At 48.4% G+C, this 22,085-nt stretch overlaps 1 protein-coding gene across 1 annotated transcript in view; it reads right to left on the bottom strand.

The window, feature by feature from the left end:
* Window positions 1-22,085, bottom strand: part of SELP (selectin P) — a 39,985-nt gene continuing 17,900 nt past the window's right edge. The window contains exons 6-16 of the mRNA XM_066255105.1: window positions 21,429-21,614; window positions 19,003-19,188; window positions 17,278-17,463; window positions 13,928-14,113; window positions 8,471-8,656; window positions 7,448-7,657; window positions 6,327-6,512; window positions 4,998-5,117; window positions 2,620-2,650; window positions 1,331-1,386; window positions 1-625 (exon numbers count right to left, since the gene is read on the bottom strand). Coding sequence (XP_066111202.1) covers window positions 1,332-1,386; window positions 2,620-2,650; window positions 4,998-5,117; window positions 6,327-6,512; window positions 7,448-7,657; window positions 8,471-8,656; window positions 13,928-14,113; window positions 17,278-17,463; window positions 19,003-19,188; window positions 21,429-21,614 — 1,532 coding nt within the window. The 3' untranslated portion in view covers window positions 1-625; window position 1,331. The remainder of the gene's footprint in view (window positions 626-1,330; window positions 1,387-2,619; window positions 2,651-4,997; window positions 5,118-6,326; window positions 6,513-7,447; window positions 7,658-8,470; window positions 8,657-13,927; window positions 14,114-17,277; window positions 17,464-19,002; window positions 19,189-21,428; window positions 21,615-22,085) is intronic.

Raw genomic sequence — 22,085 nt, 5'->3', positions numbered from 1 at the left:
TCCTTTTAATTACACATGTGAATATTGGTCTTTTGGGGAGAGGGACCATTGGAGGAACCTTGACGTGTGCCTTCCGGTCTTGATTCTGAGTCTTCTGCAGCCTCCACTGCCACCCAGAGGCTGCCGATATCTAAGAGGCTTCGTACACAGATGCCCTAGAAACCCCAGAGATCTTACAGAATTCCCGCCAGCCAGAGATGCCTCCCGCCTTCCAAAAAAGTGTAAGATGCCTTCCTCTGGTCCAAAAATAGTCATTTTTATTTCTCCACAGTCTGGTCCTCTGGTGACTCAGATGCTCCAGTCTTTGGCTAATTAGTATTTCAAGTGACAGCCAAGGCAAAGCCCACAGACCACCGCAGAAACATGCAGTCCCGGCTGCTGAGACCTGTGTTGGAGGAACCAGAGAGGTGGGGCAGGAAGGGGTGGTGGGTGGAGCGTCTGGGCGGGTGGTGCCACCCTGCTCTGGTCCAGAGCCAATCGGAAGGAAATGCCATGTCCTTTATTCACAAGTGTTTACGGAAAACTGCAGCAAACACACTCCAGTTCCAGTCAAGTCTAGCAGGAAACCTGATGTGCAACAGAATCCTCTGAGGTTGAGTGAGGTGACCAAGAGAAGGACAGGTCTCTGAAAATGAACCAAAAGAAATGAAAAGAATTACACCTTAACAAAAAAGAAATAAAGGAAAAAAAGAGAGCTCTCATCATATCTGTTCCCTGAGGCTCAGTATTATGTTTCTGGATTCCAGATCTTCTGCTACCTGGGTCGCTTTTCTTAGAAAACTCAACAACACGCTGAGCTGTTCGGGAGAGAGATGGTGTCTGGCGAGCACCATATCCCAGCAGGCCAACACAGGGCATTGAATCCATAAAAGTCTGTGAAATTTTCCCAGCTCTCAAGACTTCTGGTTGTCAAGCCACAGTGCCAGTACCACCCAGAAGCCGTTAAAGGGAACACCACACATCCTGAAATAAGTTAGGTCTTACTAGACTGTTTCTGCCCTGGAGGAAATGGAAATCCTCATATGAACTCACTTGCCACAGTCCCTCCACTGCCATGACCGGTCCCCTGGGCCAACACAATTTCCTTCATGGCTTGAAATGTTAGTACGTGCTTAAAATTTAACTCATGATTCTATAAAGAAAAGTCAACCTTTAAAATCTCCCCTTTCCCCTCCTGTTCTATTTCCTTTAAAGCAGCGATTCTCAACCTGTGGGTCACAACCCCGGCGGGGGTCGAACGACCAAAACACAGGGGTCACCTAAAGCCATCGGAAAATACACAGGTTGAGAACCGCTGCTTTAAAGAAAAAAATCTTCATAGGTAACGTACCTTAAGGGTTCGGATCATAGGCAGCATTTGTAAAAACTCCGTACGTTCCCAGGTGACTAAAGAACAGAAACAGAAAGGTTACCTGTTTTATGGTACTTAATCCTTGACTATAGCCCCGTACAATGGCTCTAGACCATGGGACACCACCCACCCCCGGAATTCTGCTTTTAAAAGGGAAAGAAGAATTCTAGATCCCACTTCACAGTTCTGGAAGCTCTGCATTGCATTTTGTACCCAGGTGAAACTATGGTGGACGCGTTGGGTACAGAATACCAGCTACAGGACTGAATGACCCCCTACAGGGTTGCTGGTTCTTCTTGGTGAGAGGAGAACCTTTTAAAATCCCCAGCCTTGCTACGTAATTATCTGGCAGTAGTGTTCAAAGAATGGTGGTACTGCCCCCTACTGGCATTTTTTACATTTTCATAATGACCAAAAGAATTCTATTGACATCTATAGGCAGGGACTGGGATGCTGGATCTCCTAATACATGTGGGATGCAAAAAGAACTGTCCTACACTCCATACAGTTTTAGAATATCTACTCAATATTCATGTAGGTGAAAACACCTCTGAGCTTGGACCTCCACTGCTTTTCATATAAATATTAAGTATTTTTATTTTTTATTGGTTGGTTTTAGAGAGAGAGAAAGGGAGAGAGAGAGACAGGAACATCAGTCTGTTCCCGTCTGTGCCCTGACCAGTGATCGTTAGAACCCACAACCTCTGTGCTACGGGATGACACTCGAGCCAACTGAGCTATCCAGCCAGGGATATGTATTTATTTATTTACTAATTTATTTTCATCTTCTAAAATACAACTGCCATGTGAATTTAGGGGAAATTTTAACAGGTTTCCCAACATTTTACCAATCACTTATCATTTAAAAAACCAGACTGGCAATGCCTCTGATTCTTTCTGAGCCGCTGTTGCACTGGTCCTGTGAGCTGTCCTAGTGCTGGTGCCCCACGGTGACTCCACCCGAAGGTGCGTGCCTTCATGACTGCAGAGCCGCCACGAGCGCAGGGCCCCCGCTGTAGCATTTTATTCCTACTATTAATCACTTTCCCTTCTATTTTTTTCTTTATGCCATAATTAGGGCACTTACTGATTTTTTTAAAAAAAAAAGATATACTGTCTGTGAATTTTACATCAGAATTAGTAAAGGGGACATTGTGAAATTTTTGTTGCAAGAAGGGGATATTATTTATAATCCTTCTGATATGGCATGGTGAATTAAAAAGTCAGGCTAGAAAAATTAACTCAAATCACAAAACATTCCATCTTACCTGTGAGGGTTCAAGGGGCTTTTCCCTTCATCTGAAATAAGCCAGAAGACACAAATAATTGGTTTAAAAGAAAAAAAAAAAAAAAGCAAGGTGAAGAAATAAGGTGCTCTGTGAGAGGAACTATTGGGGAAAGTCTGTAGGTAGACTGATTTTCCGATGGACTCATGAGAAAGGGGGTGTTGGAAACACTCTCCCTGAGAGGTAGGACCTGCCTGTTTCAGGCTAAATTAAACATTTGATAGTGTTAACTCCAGAGTCCTCTCAACTGTTTCCCCTCTCCTTTCAGTGACAGCCTCTACTCCTATGTCTGGTGCCTGCCTTCTCCCTCTGGGCGGTCCTTGGTTATTACTGAGCTCACTGGTTCTCGGAACCCATCACTTTGGCACTGAAAGCCCCTATCGTGGCATCCTGTGTCACTCTCCCTGGTGAGCTGAGGTGAGCAAGTTAATTACATAAACAAACCCATCCCAACATAACAGTGCCAGTGCCCCTCCCTGGTGACATATGTGATGGGAGGGGGCTTCTGTCTTCATCTAAACTCTGATAGTGGAACTTAAAACATAGCAGCAATCCTATCAACCAAAGCATCACATGGCTAAAAAAAAGTTTTAAAATGTTAGGTCAAATGAAAATGAACAAAGATATTTATTACAGGGCACTACTGAACCTTTAATGTGATAGTAAACGTGTATTTCGAATTTGCAGGAGAGGTATACAGTGGGCAGCACTGTCCTATTATTTGACCACAGAATCCTAAAACGTTTAAAATCAGATTGGGACAGGTCATGGGAAAATTCCCCACCCTCACGGATAAATTTATCTATTACTAAAGATATTGGAGGATGAGCGGCTGCTGGTCCCTCTCCATGGTTCAGAGGGTTCCCTAGCAATGTCCCAGAACTTGGGGGAAGAGCAGAAAGTGTGTGGTTCCTGCATGGTTCTGGAGATGAGGTCCAGGTCCAGGAGCTCTTGCCTTTACCACTTGGAATTGCTTATGCAGCCACAGATGTTGCGTGGAGGAACTGGGTGTGGGTCTTTGGTTTTTAAACAGTGTTATTCTTTGTATATTGTCCTACCCCCCCCCCACTCACAGGAGAGTACATGGAGGAACTTTAGCAAATGAGCCTCAATGCAGGGAAGGCCTTGTGATTGGAGGGACACAAGAATAGGGAACAAGTGGTTCCGCCACTGAGCAGTTAAGAGTAGGAGTTGGAACTCCTTAACCCCGTGAGAACTCTGGCAGGTACTTTTGACCAAGCCACTTCCAGTTACCTGGATTTGAGCATTCCTGACCCCTTGGATGGCCCTTGTCACGTTCCATGAGCAGTGATGAAGAGTCCTGTTAGCTTATCAAAGCAGTGTCTGAACTTAGGGCCAGGCTAAGCATCTGGGGCAGACAGAGAAAGGATGCTCTGACCCCAGAGAAATGGTTCTATTCTCTTATTCCTTGGCCAGAGCTCTTTCTGATGAACAGTCCACTTATAGGGTCTCCCTCCACTGTGGGCCCTTCCCTGCTTAAACCCTGCATTAACTCCACACGTTTCCATGAGCACATCTCTCTCTTTCTCTTAGCTTTTCATACCAAGACTTCAATAGGGTAGCAGCTCTCGATACCTCTGGTTTCATTTCTCACTTCCTCCACAGACTTTTTTGATTCAGATGCACCAAACTGCTGACCATGGCACTTCCCTGGCTGTCCCGTTCTTTTAGGTCTTTTCGCACATCATTTCTCTGCTGGAACTCTGTGTCTATCATCTTTCCCCCTTGGAAAATCCCTCTTATTCTTTGAAATTAAACTTAAAAGCGCTTTTCCGACCTACCTGCCTGGTTGGGATGCCTCTGTTTTGTGTCCCAGTGACACTCAGGCTGTATTTTTGTCCTTGCACAGCCCTACCCTTCAGCATTAGTGTGGATTTCACTTGTGTGTCCTCCCGCACACTGGATTATACATTCCTTCATATCAGGGACCATCATTCTCGGTCTTGCTACCTAACACAGTTGGTCAATAAATGACTAAAGGCATGAAAGAGAGGTGGAGGGAATGAAGGAAAGAGGCGTGACGCTATTTGAGTTAGTTTTCGTGATAACTGAAGTTTCCTAAACCTGAGGCCCCCAAATAGTGGTGTGCATTTGAGGGCGTAGGAGTGTTGAAAAATGCAGATTTCCGAGCCCAATATAGATGAATATCTGTATTGTTATGAAGTTCTTTGTTTTTATAAAGGCGATGCTGATGGGCAGTCTGTTCTCAAGATCGCGTCTCTCGGCCCTTGTTTTCATCTAATGTAAATGTTTTCATGAACTACAGAAGTTGTGGTTCCACTGCCCCGCCCCAAATCACATGAAAGGAGAAAAGAAGGACAAGACTCTTTCCTATTTACCTTTTTGTCTGAAACGCCTCCTTAACAGAGCCAAGAGCATCCCCCCTGTCACCAAGCCTGCAGTGGAGGCTGCTGCTCCCCCAAAGTAGGTCAGGACTTCTGGAATGGTCAGTGGCCCCGCTGTAGAGCAAACACACACACACACACACACACACACGTAAGATTTAGAAGCGCATTGTGCCAAAGACCACCCTCCCAGAAGGGTCCCAAGAGTTGTAAGAGGTGAGATCAAGGAGGACCACCAAAGGTCCTAGCAGTGCAGGTAACCCTGGGAGTCATAAAACCGCATTTTATCCCTAATGTTTAATTACCAAACAAAATTTCCAAAGGAGTCAGGGAGAGAACGTAATCAAAGGAATTAGATGGTTAAATGATAGAAACAAGAAATGGCCCTGGCCGGTTGGCTCAGTGGTAGAGCGTCAGCCTGGCATGCAGGAGTCCTGGGTTCGATTCCCAGCCAGGGCACATAGGAGAAGCGCCCATCTGCTTCTCCACCCCTCCCCTTCTCCTTCCTCTCTATCTCTCTCTTCCCCTCCCGCAGCCAAGGCTCCATTGGAGCAAAGTTGGCCCAGGCGCTGAGGATGGCTCCATGGCCTCTGCCTCAGGCGCTAGAATGGCTCTGTTGCAATGGAGCAATGCCCCAGATGGGCAGAACATCTCCCCCTGGTGGGCATGCCAGTGGATCCCGGTCGAGCGCATGCGGGAGTCTGTCTGACTGCCTCCCCGTTTCTGACTTCAGAAAAATACAAAAAAACAACAACAAAAAAACAAGAAATGGATGTTTGGGCAAATGAAACAAACCGTGGTTAATTTTTGTTGCAATCAAAAATATACGGATAGAACAAGAAGTAGTCAAGACAAACTGTAGAGAAAACATAGGAGAAAAAAAAAAGAAAGCAAAAAAGATTGGTGGATGAAATACACCTTACCACCAGAGGGAGCTTAATTTACAGAACATCTGGTATTTTTAGTTTTGAGAGATAATGTGAAAAACAAAGTTCTTCTGGGATCAATCACGGACCCCAGTTTAAACATTTTGAAACCTACAGGTGTATTACCCCCCTGGTGGTTAAGAAATGAGAGGACTCATTTCATAAATCTGAGCTCTGAGAAAGGAGTGGAGGCTTCTTCACAGAGTCATTGACGTTACCTCCCTCTGCTCTGTGGAAGGCAAGAAGTTCGGCTTGATTCATTGTGAAACGTTTATTAAAATGCAGAGGAAACCCAGGGGCGGCAAGTGAGACCACTGTGCAGAGAAGAAACCCTGATTTTGTTATTTTCCATATCCGCGCAGCTTCCTGAACACAGTGAAAAGACACACAAACACACCTTGGCAGGTCGGCACGGTCGCTGACCACTGGCCGTTGTGCTGGCATGCTGTTCCTACCGAGCCATTGAGCAGCTGACCCTCTGGGCAGTCGAAGGTGCAGGTTGACCCATAGCTGAAATTTCCCCAAGGGTTGGAGCAGTTCATCAGCATCGGTTCAATGATGTGCAGCTCGGAGCACTGGACAGCTGCAAGGAGAAAGAATGCCGGAAAAACAAACATGTAGACTGGAGATAAACGAGATTACAGTTTCCTCTGTAACTAATATAACTCATTCAGAGAACAGCAGCCGGAGAACTGGGACGGGGCAGAGTAGCCTCCAACCAATACCTGCCGAGGGATCTATCGATCTTGCACGCAAAGATACTGTTTCTAACATTTTGCTTCTCGAAAATGCTCTTGCTCTAAATGCTGTCGTTGCTACAGTTGGCAGTTAGCTGGCATGTCAGCACATGTCATTAAATATTAAATGTCATTAAAACATTTAGCAAGTGTTCAGCCTCGCTGGATTCGGGAAGTTTGAAAGGGGTAGAGACCACCACCGTCTTTGAACTGTTTTTTTTCTGGGAACTTGAAGTTGTTCGCCCTAATCTGTGGATAGGAAACTAAGGCTCAAAATTTAATTCCAACGAACACTGAGGAGCAGTGGCTGTGCTGTGCTTCGTGGGGAAGACAGAGATGAGAGACGTCGTGCAGTGTGCACAGGGTGATGGCCCTTTGGGAGGTGTCATATCTGCCGTGCCTTTTTATTTAGGTTCAAATTATGAGACCATGGAATGCTTATACTGTCACATAATTACCAGAATTGCAACTTGCATCTCACCATTCATGTAGCTGGTTGTCTGTGTAGCATGCTTACTGTTCTAACACATTTTTGGACATTTACAAATGTTTCCTCCTTTAGGTCTGTGAGCACCAGGGTATTAGCTTGTGACAAAAGGGAAGGGAGAAGCAATGTGCTCGCCTCGTGTGACTTGTAATTGGGATTGGTGTGGGCTTCGTGGAGGAGCTGACACTTGAGGTGGTCGCTGGGGCCAGACGGGATATCAACGGGCAGGAGCCGTGACTAGCTCGTGTGCCTGCCGGAAGGTAGCATCGAACCTGCTGGCACTTTCCCTGATACCTCTGCAGGCTGGAGTCGCTGCTGTCCATCGTCCTGACGGCCTGCATCGGAGCGCACTCTCTCCCCTGAGTGTGAATCCGGCTTTGCATCCAAAGTAGCAAGTGCTGTTCAATCCAAAGGTGCCCATGTGGTGCCTACAGGACATCGTTCCCTGCCATGGAGTGACCAGGGCTGGGCACTGCACCTCTGCAGGGCGTGCCGATCCTGCACCTGTTGTGAGAAAATGTTTCCATTTAGAGAGCACAGTGGACTCAGGACTGTCCTGGAATACCGGCCTCCCACTCCTTTCATACAAAAGTAGGCTCTAGAATGAGCTCCTTCAGGCAGTTAGGGGAAACTGTTCATCTCAGGTATGGAAAACCAGATGAGAAACCCTATTGGCACACGTCCTGGGAGAGAGATTTCTCCTGGTAGAAGAAACTGGGGCTCAATGTCACCAATATTTAAAAAAAAAAAACACAACAGGAGAGTTCGTGCGGAGACAGAGGAAATTTAGTAGAAAGCCAAATGTGCATGAGGCCAGCTGCCTGCCTGCCCTGCTCTGTTGGCAAGTGGGACTGTCTTCTGACCAAAGGTCAGCAGGAGATGTGAGTGAGGCCACTGGCTATGTCCCGAGCACGACATGCAGCAGGAAGATGACCCCTGAACTGCGGTTCCTTGGTTTGAAAGATTGGATCAGTGACTCCACCCCTGTACCCCCTCTTGGCAATGAAGCAAACACAGACCGATCCAGGGACCCAGGAAAGCTCTTTGAGAGAGAGGCCAAAATTGTGAAGGAAATTTCTGCTTAAGAATTAATGCATCTTTTATCCACAGATATGGACAAGTCCTGTCATTCCTTATACATGTATCCATCCATAGTCTGTGTTCCCTAGAGACCCTTTTTCATAAGAAGTAGTGCTTTCACAACAACAATAACAATATAATGTATACCTGTTACACAGTAAGAGCTATATGAGTGTTTGTTACTATCACGGAAGAAATTTCCAGAAGCGCCGCCCTAGCGACTGTGTGCTGTGTTACCTTCACAGGTGGGTGGGGGTGCTGTCCATCGGCCCAAAGCTGTGCACTTAACGCTGTCGGGCCCCCTCAGCTTCAAGCCCTTGTGGCAGGAGAAACGGCAGGTGGAGCCCACAGTGACTTCTCCATGGGTGTCAGAGCAATGCAGGCTTCCCTGCCCTGGGGCAGATAACTCCGGGCACCTGACGGCTGAAGAAGCAGATCAAGAATGTCAAAGCCTCACCCAAACTCAAAATAATCTGGAGATGTTTTCTCTGAACATATGTACCCTGATTTATCAATGTCACCCCATTAAAATTGATTAAAAATAATAATAAAATAAATGTCAAAGCCTTCAAGTTGATTCAGAAGCTTTGTTTTGCATCAATTTGGTCATTTGTACATTCAATAAATATTTATTGAGCGCCTACCACGTCAGGTGTTTTGCTGAGTGGCAGGCATTCCACAACAAACATGACAGGTCACCTACCACAGGGGGCAGGAGTAGGAGGAGGGTTGGTGGGCTGACTAGAGAGGTGTGAGCAGAAGTCACAGAAACGAAGAAGTCGAGGATGGAAGTGGTCACTCTCAAGAACTAATGATTGCATTCTCTTATCTGTACACCTTCTTCTCCGGAGACCTCAGAGCCTGCCTGGCCTCCCACCAGCCTGGGTGCTGCCCAGGGTTTCACCCTTGCCCTTCCTCCTGCCCAGGACTGCCATCTCTCCAAATTCGGCACAGCCGAAACTGCCAGGAGCATCTTCTGTCCACACAGGGTCCTCCATCTGGATCACCAGGCTGCTCCTCTCCACCCCTGCTCCATGGCACAGGGACGCTCACACCCTCCCGGTTAGGCGAGATCAGTCCCTGGGACTTCCCTGACCTGACCTCATGTGTCACTGCGTCTGGTTGTCGGCCCATGCCACTCTGGATTCCTTTCTGTTCCTGCTGAATAAAACCCCGCCCGTCCTCTGGGATCCAACTGAACACAGCCTCCTGAACGCCTCTGCCGACCCCAGCAGCCTGAAGTCTTCTCCGAACACAGCCGCTTTTTGCCTCAGTGCCTGTGTTGCATGTCACGTGTCATTCCTCCCCTCTTCTACCGGGTGGACAGCTCCTAAAGCCCAAGAACCGCAAACCCTGCGTGCCCTGCAGTTCACACGGCAGGATTCTGAGCAGGGCTCAACCACCGTTTGCCAAGCGGATGAATACATGAAGTTTTAATTTACCAACCATTTACCTCAAAAATTGCTTTTATAAATTATTGCAGTCACATACTTCTTTCAGCATCATCTCTCTCACCATTAAATTCTCTCATATAAGATTATTCAGCAACAAATATTAGGCTATTGGCAAGCTGAGTGACTATTCTTTCTTTACATTTAAGGCTATTCTAAAGACATGCCTTGATCAGAGAGGGCTTATTTTGCTTAGCTTTTTGGCTGAAAAAAAAAATCACCTTTTGAAATCCTATATCCTATACACTCCTTCATGGAAAAATGATATGTTTGGTTTTCATTCATTGGCTCACTTGTTTTTCAGTAACAGGCTGTTCACCGAAGGATTGGGTACCCTGATTGTATGGAACCATTTAAATAGCCGAGGTAACATACTGAATTCCTGGGTAGTACTCTCCACTTTTCAAGTAACTGATAAATTCATGTCTGGCAGATCAGTTTTATTTACCAAACATTTGTTGTGGTGTCAGTCATAGACATGAAGCCATCTGTGAACATTTCCATTGAAATAACTTTTTCGGAATCTGCCAAGATTTCATGTGGGAGCCCAAGATAACGCATGACGTCAGCTTCCCGAGAGCAGGGACCCTGTCAGCTCTTTCCGACCCTGTACTCCGGGGAACAGGGCCTGGCATAGTGCAGGGGCTCTAAAAATGTTTGTCAAATGAACAAAGGCGTTACTGAGCACAGTTTAATTTGGGTGCCTTCTAACAAGTGTTTTATTTTTATTTTTTTTACCTGGTTTGAAAAGAACCAAGAGGAGTTACAATTTTTAAAAAATTGATTGAAGTGACCCGTCATGTACAGGGGGGTGCCTGCAGCATTCAGTCTATGTGGGTCTGTTCTTGATGGTGCCAGTCTTCCCCTGCCAACCTTAGAAACACAGCCTCTTGCATCTGTGAAAGGCTCTGGACCTCCTTGTGCAAAAATTAACCTTGTTCAAGCCAAGGCCTTGAAACAGCTTTGGGGTTTGCCTTTGAATCGTGTAAGGAGACAGGTGCTCCTGTCTGAGGGGCAGCCTCTGGTTGCCTTCCCCAGATCTGGCATCTGGTAGGCACCCAGCAATCACGGGGGTTACCGTGGAAGCGGTTGGAGTGGAGGGACCTGGTGCTGACAGGAAGAGAGTTGTACCATGAAACGAGCTCCACGGGTAACTGTTACAGTACTCACAATCCTGAGCTTCCGGTCACTCTACCAAACCCTGGGTCCTGACAAGAAGACTAGACGACAGATAAGGACTGTTCACGTCACACGCTTGGCGCTCTGTTTCCCTGGATCTCCAGGACAGTGCCGTCTGCCATGATGCTTTTGTGTAGTCCGTGAAGTAAGTGTGCATGTCATGGGTCATTGGGCTCCCTGGACTCCTTACCATCAATGTACAACGTGTTGCTTTATGTTATTTTAATTAGATTGAAAAAATTCTTCTCTTTTTGTTTTTTATTATCTTTTTTTAGTTTAATAGTTTTGTCATGAATTTTTTGGACAGAAGACATGGTATAAATAAATAATCAATTTAACTGAGTTGGCTGTTCCAAGCTCAAACCTTATAAATAAGGATTAGGAAACCTATGGAGTCAGAGAAGTGTTGGAGGAATGAAGAAAAATAATAAAATATAGATGAAAGCCAGGCCAGAGCTCAGAGAGCACCAAGAAGGCATATTTCAGGACTTGGATGAGCAGGACCGAGGCAGAAGGCCTTAGGCCTTGAAACCAGGATCTTCCCTGCCCCACCACGGGTCATTAGGAGTTGGGTCCAGCAGCCAAACATCAGGGTCCTCACAGGGTCAGTGACAGAGTGATTGGGAGAGCGACAGACTGTGTCAGGATTGTGGCCTAACAGGTGGGGACACAGTGGATGGATGCAAGCACGTCAGCACTGCTGAGGTTTAGGGTGAGGACTTCAGGGCCTCAGGGAACAAACACAGGAGGAAATGGGGAAACAGGGACAGAGCCCAAGTCCCAGAGAGCCCGGGGAGCTAGTGTTTTAACTAAAAAGGAAAGACCTGTCGACCCACTCAAACAATGACATTTCACATTGCACTCAGGAGAGGGAGACTGATAACCCCACCAAATCTCGGCCCCTGCTCATGTGGCCACCCCCCCGAGCTCCTCAGATACACCGCGGGATGCTGCTGAACCAAGTGTGGAAGTCAGGGTTCTGGGTCAGTGCCGAAGGAGTAAAGATTCATAGACTCAGACATGTGGGGAAAGGAAGGGGAACAATTTGCTACATCCACAGGATGAATTTGGAGAATGAGGTAGAAACACAGGTAGAAAAGCCAGAGCTCAAGGTCAGGCTCAGACATGTACAATGCCCAGTCCCCTGGTTGGCTGAGGCTGCCGTCCGTGGTCCGGATTGGTTCTAGATGCCAGGCAGGGCTGGACCTGCAGGCTGGGAGGCAAATGCCTCTTTTTTTGTGTGGGGAATGGGGGGCAGAAAGGAGTGGCAGGAGGGGAACAGGGGCTTCGGAGATTATAGATATAACAGCCATGTGGGTTGCGTATATGATTTAAAACTTTAGTGAGATCATTCTCACAGGTTTTGCATTGTTTGGCCTTAGAATGTGGGAACACAGAGCTCAAGATGAATGCTGCTGAGATAAACAAATGAGTGAGCAATAAGTAAGTGAGTGATGACCAAATGCTGTCACCCATTGATGTTCTAGAGTCCTCAGGCAACTTGTAGTGTGTCTTTCTGACAGCAGAGGGTAGCATTTTATGTCCTTTAACCTGCAGAATTCTCGGCCAGGGAAGAGAGAGACCCCAGAGATAATCCTGTCCACGCCTCTCCTTTCTGAATGGAGAAAACTGACAGCTAAGGGTGTGACGTGACTTTCTAACATGGCAAACAATTGTGAGGGCAGAGAACAATGCAGGTCTCCAGATGTTAATCCAGGGCTCATTCGACAAGAAAGAATGAACAGTGTCTTAGCTGGTTCTTATCTAATGCTAATGACCAATTCCTGTCAACACATTCTCTCATCTGGTCACCACACACTGCCGTTTCTCAGGTTCATCTCAGCAGTTCTCATTGCAGCCTGGACAAAGACTACATTTACAAGGGTGGCAAAGAATACATTTACAAGTGACAGCCGCAGGATGTAGACACCCCTGCCACTAGGTGGCAGTGTGGTATAGTGGTGAAAACACTAGCCCGCTAGGCAGACAAGATCTAGCTCTGGATTCTAGCACCATATACCCTTCACTTGCTATTTATTCTCTCCATGCCTCAGTTTCTTCATCTTGAAGATGGAGATTTAAAAATATGACCATGTTAAAGAGTGTTGTGTGGATCAAATGTGATAATGCATGCGAAAGAGCTGGTGCTTATTACACAAGCAACAAATATGACTGCGGGTGTCATTATCGCTGAGTACGGTGAACAGTAAATTGGTACCATGGTACCTTTCAAAAGTTAACATTACCTATGCATTCATTAATTCAGTCTATTTATATTTTAGAGCATACTACAGGCCAGGTGCTGCGTCAGCTAGATGTTTGGGGGGAAATCAAAGACCGATAAACTCCAGCCAGCACCTTCCCACTGACTCACTCTCAGGAGGGCTCGGGCTTGAATAAATCTTACCAGTAAACGATAAGCTTCGAGTCAACAGATATTTGTCACACCCCTATGTTTACTCAGTCTCATTGCTGCAGGGGACACAAAGGTGCAGTTCCTGCCCTCGAGGAGTTGATAGTCCACACAGAAGTGGAGGGAGGACAGAAGTACTGGAGAGTTGGACTGTGAGACCACCCAGATGAAGTGACATCCACCCCCGAGGCTCATGTCCGGGCAGGGCCCTGCTGGGGGAGGGGAATGTAGGAATGAATGAACGAATGAATGAATGAGAGTGTAGTAGGAACAAGACTTTGTCAGGAAGGAAACGTCCCAGGGACATAACCGAGCTTTACCCCTCACTAACACTGGGAATTCTGACAAGTTACTCAGCCTCTCTGGACCTGTTTCCTCATCAATAAAATGGGGATGGTGCCGCCTTTCCCTGTCATCTCAGAACTGTGGTAAACAGCAAATGCCATGAGGACATGCAAACACTTTAAAAAACTGTGACACGTTCAGCTGAAGATATTATCATACGAACGGGGGGGGGGGGGGCTGCTTTCGGCCTAGCCCCCCTTGTTTTGTTGGAGAGTGCATCTCCTTTAGCTGAAGACAGTTTTACACGAATCCCGTTCTAGCCCACGACCTGAGGAGCTCTGATAAAACACAGACTGGCCATCTTACCCTCACACGTTGGTGGGGCACCTGTCCAGTGTCCAGACGGAGTACAGTCCAGGCTTTCTGGTCCAGATATAGAGAATCCCTCGTTACAGGCGAACTGGCACGTTGACATGTAGCTGGAATCTCCCAGAGGTTGGACACAGGTCATTGTTCCATTCTGAGGGCTCAGCAGAGGCGTGCAGGTAATGGCTACCATGGGCGTGGCAGAGGAGGAGAGAAGAAGATGTTTTAGATCTCAGCAACCTGAAATTTGTGGCTCTGTATGTGTGTGTGTGTGTGTGTGTGTGTCCTTAATACACAAAGGGCAGCATTTGGTTAGAAATGATTCTTTGGATCCCATGGTGCTCTATCTGCAGTTAGAGGCCACACCGAGGCTGACAGATGACTGATACATATCACCCTCAAAGGTCTTTCGGGCTGATCTGAGAATGGAACTGGGGCTTTGCTTGGAAAGACAGTGATGCAGCTCATTTCAGCTGCCTGGGCTCGGGAGTGGTGGTGGCTGCCTCCTTTGTACTTTCTTCAGACACAAGCCTGATGCCCTTACCAGAAAACAGTGACAAGTGGCTGGAAATCAAACGTGGAGGAAAATACTCCCCCACACACCTTCCTTTCCTCAACCAGGGGGAGGAAAGGTTGTAGGTCCAGGTCCTGGCTCTGTTGCTCACTGGCCATGGGTCTCTCTGGACAGTAAACATTCTGAGCCTCCGTTGCTTCTTCTATGGAATGGGAAAGTAATACTCCTTGCCTTGCGGGGATCCTTAGTTATACTAAATAAGAAGTTAATTAAATCATACATGAAAAGGAGATGAAGAAATCATGGACACAAAGTTGACACTTTGAGGTAAATGACCATCTGCATGCATTCTGCCCACCAGTCTTAACCTGCAGGGACCGGCCTCTAATGGGTCTACTTGTTCACGTGCAATAAAAGGGAAATTAGAGTGCAATATTTTTTTGCCACAGTTTATACATGTAGAGTTTGAGGTGTCAGGAAAGTTGCTGGGGTTGGAGATCATGCTCTTGTGAGTTTCCCCAAGTCACCGAACCTTCCTGAGGCTCAGCATCTTTTCCTCTAAGATGTGGAGAGAGATATTACATAGGTCCCAGGACTTCCACATAGGTCAAAAGTGAAAACGCTGTATGCAAACTCTGATAGCTGGTGACAGTGTCCCTCTGCCCATGAATGAGATGACAAAGCCCAGATTAAACATGCTGACGGTAAAAACAAAGACTGAAAGAACGCACGGGTTGGACCTTTTGGGGCATTTCTCCTTCACTGTTGGACCCGCCTGAGCAGTGAGTGCCTGGCTTCAGACCAGAGGCAGTGGCAGCGTGGCTGAATCTAGGCCCGTTCTCCAGCCACCAACTTGAACGGCTTGAGAGGTTTCCAGAACCTTTTCTGTACTTTCTCTTCCCTTCAGTCCTTCCCCCTCTTCAACTACATTCCTCCTCATCTGATCAACTTGTCCAAAGACCTAGTTGTTTTCTGCCACTTGGAGAGTCTGTTTGATTCATTGTGTGGGGGGATGGGGCGGGAGTGCAGAGGGGAAAAGTCAAGCAGCCTATACTTCGTAAGGACCCGCAGGGAGGGTGCCGGTGCCCTGCAGCCCATGCCCAGCTCTTCTGTGGCTGTGCCTCCTGACAGCTGCGGTGGGAGGGGCTCCGAAAAGGGAAATGGATAGCACTGTCTCAGAGGTATTACAACAGCCAGTGGATTGCAGGCCTCCTGGTACCTTCCTGCCCAGCCCACATGTGGGTATTTCACCGGGTGCTCACCCGGCCACGAGAGGAGAAAGTTCGGTCCGAGCAAACAGAGAACCAAAAGCAGAAGGGAACTGGCAGGTCACAGGAAGCCGCGATGCCTGTCAACCTCCTTTGTTGGGACCCGCCCACACGCAGGACAGGATGGGGCAATGAATTGTAATCTGTGTCCCGCACAGCCCAGGGCTGCCTGGAAGAACTCTGATCACTGTGAGAACCTTCTTCAGGGACTCCACGTTCTCCCCCAAAAGCGGCATGCGCTGTGTGACATGTCCAGGCTTCGAGGTAGCCAGAGAGCTGAGGGGGCAATGTCACAAGCCTCACCCTGGTCTCTCCGGACCCAGCTCAGAAAGTGCACCCCACCCCAGCTCCAGTGGCTTGCCGGTTCCTGTGCCTGGGGGTGGGGGGTGAGGGACATCCAACGCTGCTGAGTTCATTCATTCATTCATTCATTCACTCATTTGTTTACTATTGCCCTGACTTGACAGAGGTGTGTGCGTGTGTGCGCGTGCTTGTGTGTGACCTGACTAGCAAGTGGTTTCCTCTCCATTAAAAACACGTACCTGCCCACTTTCATTCAGACGTCGAGGGCTTGTGCCAAGTGAAAGGCAAAGGCAAGCAATGCAGAATTGCCTGGCCTTGTGCCTAATCAATTCTATTGTTAAAACTCCATAAGCATCACGAACCTACTAACTGCACGGAGAGAAATGTGGACAGGGACAATATTGGAAGCCTGCACACATGCATGCGAACAGTGTCTCTTTTACTGTGGGGGTATCTAAGAGGATTTTCATGGTTTCTTTATTTTCATTTTTTCCCCCTGTAGATTTTATAAATGAAAATATGGCTTCTTAAAAGCAGCGTTTGCCATAAATATAACTCAAAATTGGACACATTGAATGGAAAAAGGAAAAAGGAGGATAAAAGGGCGTACATACACCCGTCCTTCCATTCCCAAACGTGGACGGTGACAACCGGTTGTATTTCGTTGGATGTCGACAGAACACATCAGCTTGGTTTGATATTAAGCACGATGCAGGTGGACTTGCTTGCTTTTTCTTTTTAATTCTGGGAGTTTTATAGCCTTGTGTTTATAGATTAGTTTCTTCCTCTTTTTGTCTCTTTACTTTATTCTAAGTCTGTTTCTCCCATCTTACTGGAACTGGAAGATGTCTGCAGCCAGGCCCCTGTGACTTAGTACTCTCTTCCCCACCCCATGGGAGACTCCATGCTCCCTCGGGGCAGGGCGCCAGTCTGCCCGGGACCCCGCCCTCAAGCTCTTCTGGTCCTCTGGCCTTCGTTCCAGACGCTGTTTTGAGCCAAGTGAGCACAGTTCACCTGGTCCAGGAGAGCAGCCCCAAGTCCTGCTCAAGGCCCTGGTGCCCAGTCTCCTGCCACTTGTGCTGTCCGCCTGGCCCCTGACGGCATCAGCATTGTGATCGCTGGGTTACAGGGTGAACGTGTTCAGGACTTTTCCAGCCCGTGTCAATCAACGTCTTGGTCACCAGACTATTTCCACTTCAAAAATACAGTCTTTAAAAATACAGCCCACCCTCAGTTTCCAAGCTGCTGGGCAGAAGCCGTCTTACCTTGGCACTCTGGGGAAGGACCGCTCCAGTTCCCCGTGGCCAGGCACCGGAGCTCGCTCGCCCCCACCAGGCGTAAGCCTTCCCCGCAGGTGAAGCTGCAGGCGGACTGGTACCTGAAGGCACCGAAGGGGTGGACGCAGTGCACCTGGGCGTTGTTTGGGGCTGGGAGATCCTGGCACTGCAATGCTGGGGGTGAGGAATGGAGGACGTGAGGGAGTGAGGACGGAACAGAACACACATCCTCATCCACCCCCCCCCCCAACCCATCTAGTGCCCAGAACGGGAAGTTCTGAATTGGGCATGTTTGACCCGGAGGATGAGAAAAGGGTCATTTAGTCACAAGGACACATGAAGGACTTTATTAGGAAAATGTTGAGCCATTGTTAAACATGTTTGGCAATATGTATCAATAAGTTTTAAAATATCAGACTTTTGGACCTAAGAATCCATGCTAAGTATGTAGTCATTCATAGATTTTAAAAAGTCAATTCATAGATTTTATTTTTATCATGACATTATTTATAGGAGCAAAGTATTGAAAACAGATATCAATGCCACTAATCAGAAGCTCAAAATAATTATAGGGGATCCGTGAGAAGAACGGATTTATAAATGAAAATATGGCTTCTTAAAAGCAGTGTTTGCCATAAATATAACTCAAAATTGGACACACTGAATGGAAAAAGGAAAAAGGAGGATAAAAGGGCGTACGTACACCTGTCCTTCCATTCCCAAACGTGGACAGCGACAACCGGTTGTATTTCGTTGAATGTCGAAATACAGTGACATTGGGGGTCACTGAAAATGATATACTTCACCTTGAGAAGGTGTGGGAAGTGTCTTACAGTATGATGTTCAGTGAAAAGGCAGACTATAAATTCTGTGATCTCGTGCACCAAGATCTCACTGATACAGAATAGATGGTCATATATGGAGAGAACACATGGATTCTAGACATGGTACGTCTTATCCTTGCCATGGGAGCAGTAATTGTAACTACCTCAAGGCGTTAGACTAAAGTGCTCAATAAATATTATCTGCTATGATTATTAGTAGTAGCAACAGCAGTAGCAGTCATAGTAATGGATAGTGATAATACTATTTATTTTTGACAGAGAGAGAGTCAGAGAGAGGGACAGGTAGGGACAGACAGACAAGAAGGGAGAGAGATGAGAAGCATCAATTCTTTGTTGTGGAGCTTTAGTTGTTCATTGATTGCTTTCTCACATGTGCCTTGACCGGGAGGCCTACAGCAGAGTGAGTGACCCCTTGCTCAAGCCAGTGACCTTGGGCTTCAAGCTAGCAACCTTTGGGCTCAAGCCAGTGACCATGGGGTCATGTCTATGATTCCACGCTCAAGCCAGCGACCCCATACTCAAACTGGTGAGTCTGTGCTCAAGCTGGCAACCTCAGGGTTTTGAACCTGGGTCTTCTGCATCCCAGTCCGATGCTCTATGCACTGCGCCATGGCCTGGCCAGGCAATAGTGGTAATACTATTAAAGTTACGCATCAGGTGCAGAGCCCAGCTGTCAGAATGGAAAACATTAGGGAGGCCTATCAAGGGAGCGACCGAGACCACATCTTTGGATGCTAAAGAGAACACCCAGCTCTCTCTTCTGGAGGGTTCCCAATCTTATGAATAAATGAGTGACAGTGCCACATGCAGGTGCTGCTGCCTCTAGTAGGCCGAGGGGCACAGAAGGAGCATCTCCATGTCATAGTACCTTGACAGACGGGGGCTGGCGCTGTCCACTGTCCCACGTCAGCACACCGGACTGTGTCAGCTCCCCTCAGCGCAAACCCCTCGGCACATTGGAAGCTGCAGTTGGTGTTGTACTGGAAGGCTCTCAGGGTCGGAGAGCAGGCGACACTTCCGTGGACAGGACTCTCCAGGGGCTCGCATGCGATGACTCAATGGAGAACAGGATAGTCAGAAACCGGGTCATGGGAGGGCTCAGTCCTGTCTCAGAAGAGCCCTCAGGAGGCACAACATCTTCCAAACCACACTCTCAGGATGTTCAGAGTCCTAAATCCTCACTTTTCCCGAGGAGACAGCTCAGAACACCTTTTGGTCCCCTCTGGATCTCTCACCTGCCCTTCGAGTCTCGGCTGAGACTTCACTTTCCTTAAGAAACTTCTCTGCCTACCCCAACTCAGGGGCAGGGACTCCTCCCACGTGCGCCCCCCACCCAGGCCCTGTCCTTGCGTGCGCATACACTAGAGTGATTCTGCAATAGGTCCCTCACAGCTGTCTCTCCGCGCCTAGCGGTGCCTGCTGCATCGAAGGTGCTCTTGAAATACTTGCTGGCATGATTCATGGAAGCGTGGAGAAAGAGCAGGCTGGACTTTTAAGGAAAAGGCTGGGATAGCCTAGCTTATGGCTGACATTCTATTATCTGGCCCCATAAAGCAATCCTGAGGAGGCTGGGTCTCTGGAACACAGGATATCATCCTGATTAGACTGCAGTTGCCAAGTGAGCACAGCCCAAAGTGAGTTCCTGAACACAATTAAGCCCCGAACGACCTCAGTCCTGATAAAGACTGGTTTCCTCACGCTCTGGCTTGATAAAGCGTTTCATCTCTGGGCTATTCCTGTTTTTCTTTTTCTTTTTTTTTTTTTATTTTTTATATCAGAGTGTAAAGAGCACCCTCACACCCTGGGCTTAGACTTCTGGTTTTCACAGAGCGAGGGCCATGCCCCTCTCTCACTTGACTAATGCGGAAAGTGACGTTTGGCAAGTGTAAGTGACCTCCCGAAAGTCTCCTATCTAGACAGTAGCAGAGCAGGGCTTGTAACCTACGTCTCCTGGGACTTCACTGAGCTAATTTTTAATTTCCTGCTACCCTGCCTCTTCCTTTCTGCCTCCTAAGCGGGGGGCGCGAGGCTCGTGCACAGAGCTCAGCCTCGCGGTCAGTTGACCACCTAGCCTGGCCTCACAGCCTTTCTTCAAAGCATTGTGCCTTTGCTTCTCTGTGACAGGCCACGCCCAGAGGCTGCAATGACTAATCTCCTTCTTTTTGTCCTAATGGCCACTGTTCTGGCCCCCTGTCCGACATAGGACGTCCCACACCTTGTTTATGCCAGTGGGGCTGGCAGGAAGAAAAAAGAAGCAGAAATCAAGGTTGACTGGGTGCCCGGCTCTGTGCCAGGTACTTTGTATGGGCCATTGAATTGTATACTTTTCATATCATACTTCATCCTCACAGAAGCCCCCTGAACTCTTAGCTCGTTTCCCAGCTGGGAAAGCCACACCTCCTTGGGACTGAACAGCTTGCTCCTGCAGCAGAGCCTAGAGGGGCCATGCTGACTGGGAGAGCCCCTCATCGTTCCTCTGTGCCAGGACCCCTTCCTGGGCAGGTGGGAGTCTGCTAAAGGAAGACCCTACCCTCACAGGCTGGCAGGGGCCAGGGCAGTACCATGGTCCTAGCCGGTCACTGGAGAGCCAGGTCACGCTTGAATTTACAGCTGGAACCACATGCTGAGGAGGCAGCAAGGGGAGGGACACAGTGCCTGGCTCCCTTGTTGGGGGCTTCCCGGAGCTGACACTGCACAGCTGGAGAGAACGACGGAGGGCAGACAGGCAGGAACGCGAAAGGAGAGCTCCTGTGCCCTCGGCTGGAGAGCAACCGTTAGAGGCGCCTCAAAATCTGGTGGGGCCGGCAGTGGAGAGGGTCAGGAGACCCTGAGGCGGTTTGTCCGGAATTGGAGAACCAGTCCCCAGGGCGACCTGCATCTCTTAAAGACACAGACTCCTTCCTCCAGGGCCTGTTTCAATGTCATCTCTGCCCTTGATCTTTACAAGCCTGTCTCAGCAGGTGTTCTGGCGCTTGCTTACAGATGTTCACGCCAGCCCTTCCCCACGTGTGTGAAATTTATAAAGGAAATCACTGTGAAGCTGCGTGAGGTCTGTGATGGGGGAAGGGAGGATTTTAAACTTCTATTTCTAGTAAGATCAGCCTCTTATTTTTCTAGAGCCCTCTCCTCCTACCCCAGATGTACCCACGCGCTGTGCGCACGTAAGGTAGAAAGAGAGTGGCGTGAGGCTGTGGCTGTGCAGGCCAGCCTCTCCACCGCGGGCCAGCGTCGTCTGTACTCCCAGCCGGAACTGGGCGCAGGGGACACAGTACACCCCCGCTGCCTGAAACTCACCTTTGCACACGGGGGCTGGGGCCGTCCATACCCCCGAGGGCGCGCACTGCACCAGCTCCGGCCCAACTAAGGCGGATCCCTCCTCGCAGCTGAATCTGCAGCTGGACCAGCGCAGGGGCGCCTCCGCAGTCTGCACACAGCTCACGTGTCCTCGCGCGGGAGGCCTCAGCGGTGGGCATGGGGTGGCTGAAAACAACCCCGGCCAGTGGCGTGAGTGCCTTGAGAACCTAGGACGCTGCGGCAGCTACCTGCCTTCCCAAAGTGACAGGCAGGGCGATGGACTTGGTAGCTTAGGTGGCTCTTGCAGTAGCTGTTTGGAAAGCTCCAAACGCCCTTCCTTTTCATTTACTTTTTTAGGTAAGCAAGGCAGAATGATCTACTGACTAATACTCGCCCCCTAAGTCCTCGTCATTGTGCTCTGTCCCCTTTGCGGTGTTTTTGCCTGACAATCAAGACTTTAAGCTGACTGTCTCACTCGACAGATGCAAAACGCCGTGATGCCCTGAGCAGCAAACTCGTGTTCCTCTGGCTGGGGTAATAGTGATGACCAGAGCTCCCCCTCTGTTGTCTCGATCCCCATTACCCACTACACCATTGGATGGAGAAAGCTTATCCTTCCCTCTGAAGTCCAAGGGGTCCGTGAAGAGGGAACGGTAG

This window comes from Saccopteryx bilineata, chromosome 2 (assembly GCF_036850765.1).
Source record: "Saccopteryx bilineata isolate mSacBil1 chromosome 2, mSacBil1_pri_phased_curated, whole genome shotgun sequence".
Lineage (NCBI taxonomy): Eukaryota > Metazoa > Chordata > Mammalia > Chiroptera > Emballonuridae > Saccopteryx > Saccopteryx bilineata.
Note: the sequence above shows the minus strand (reverse complement) of the source record. Positions and strands in the feature narration are given on the sequence as shown.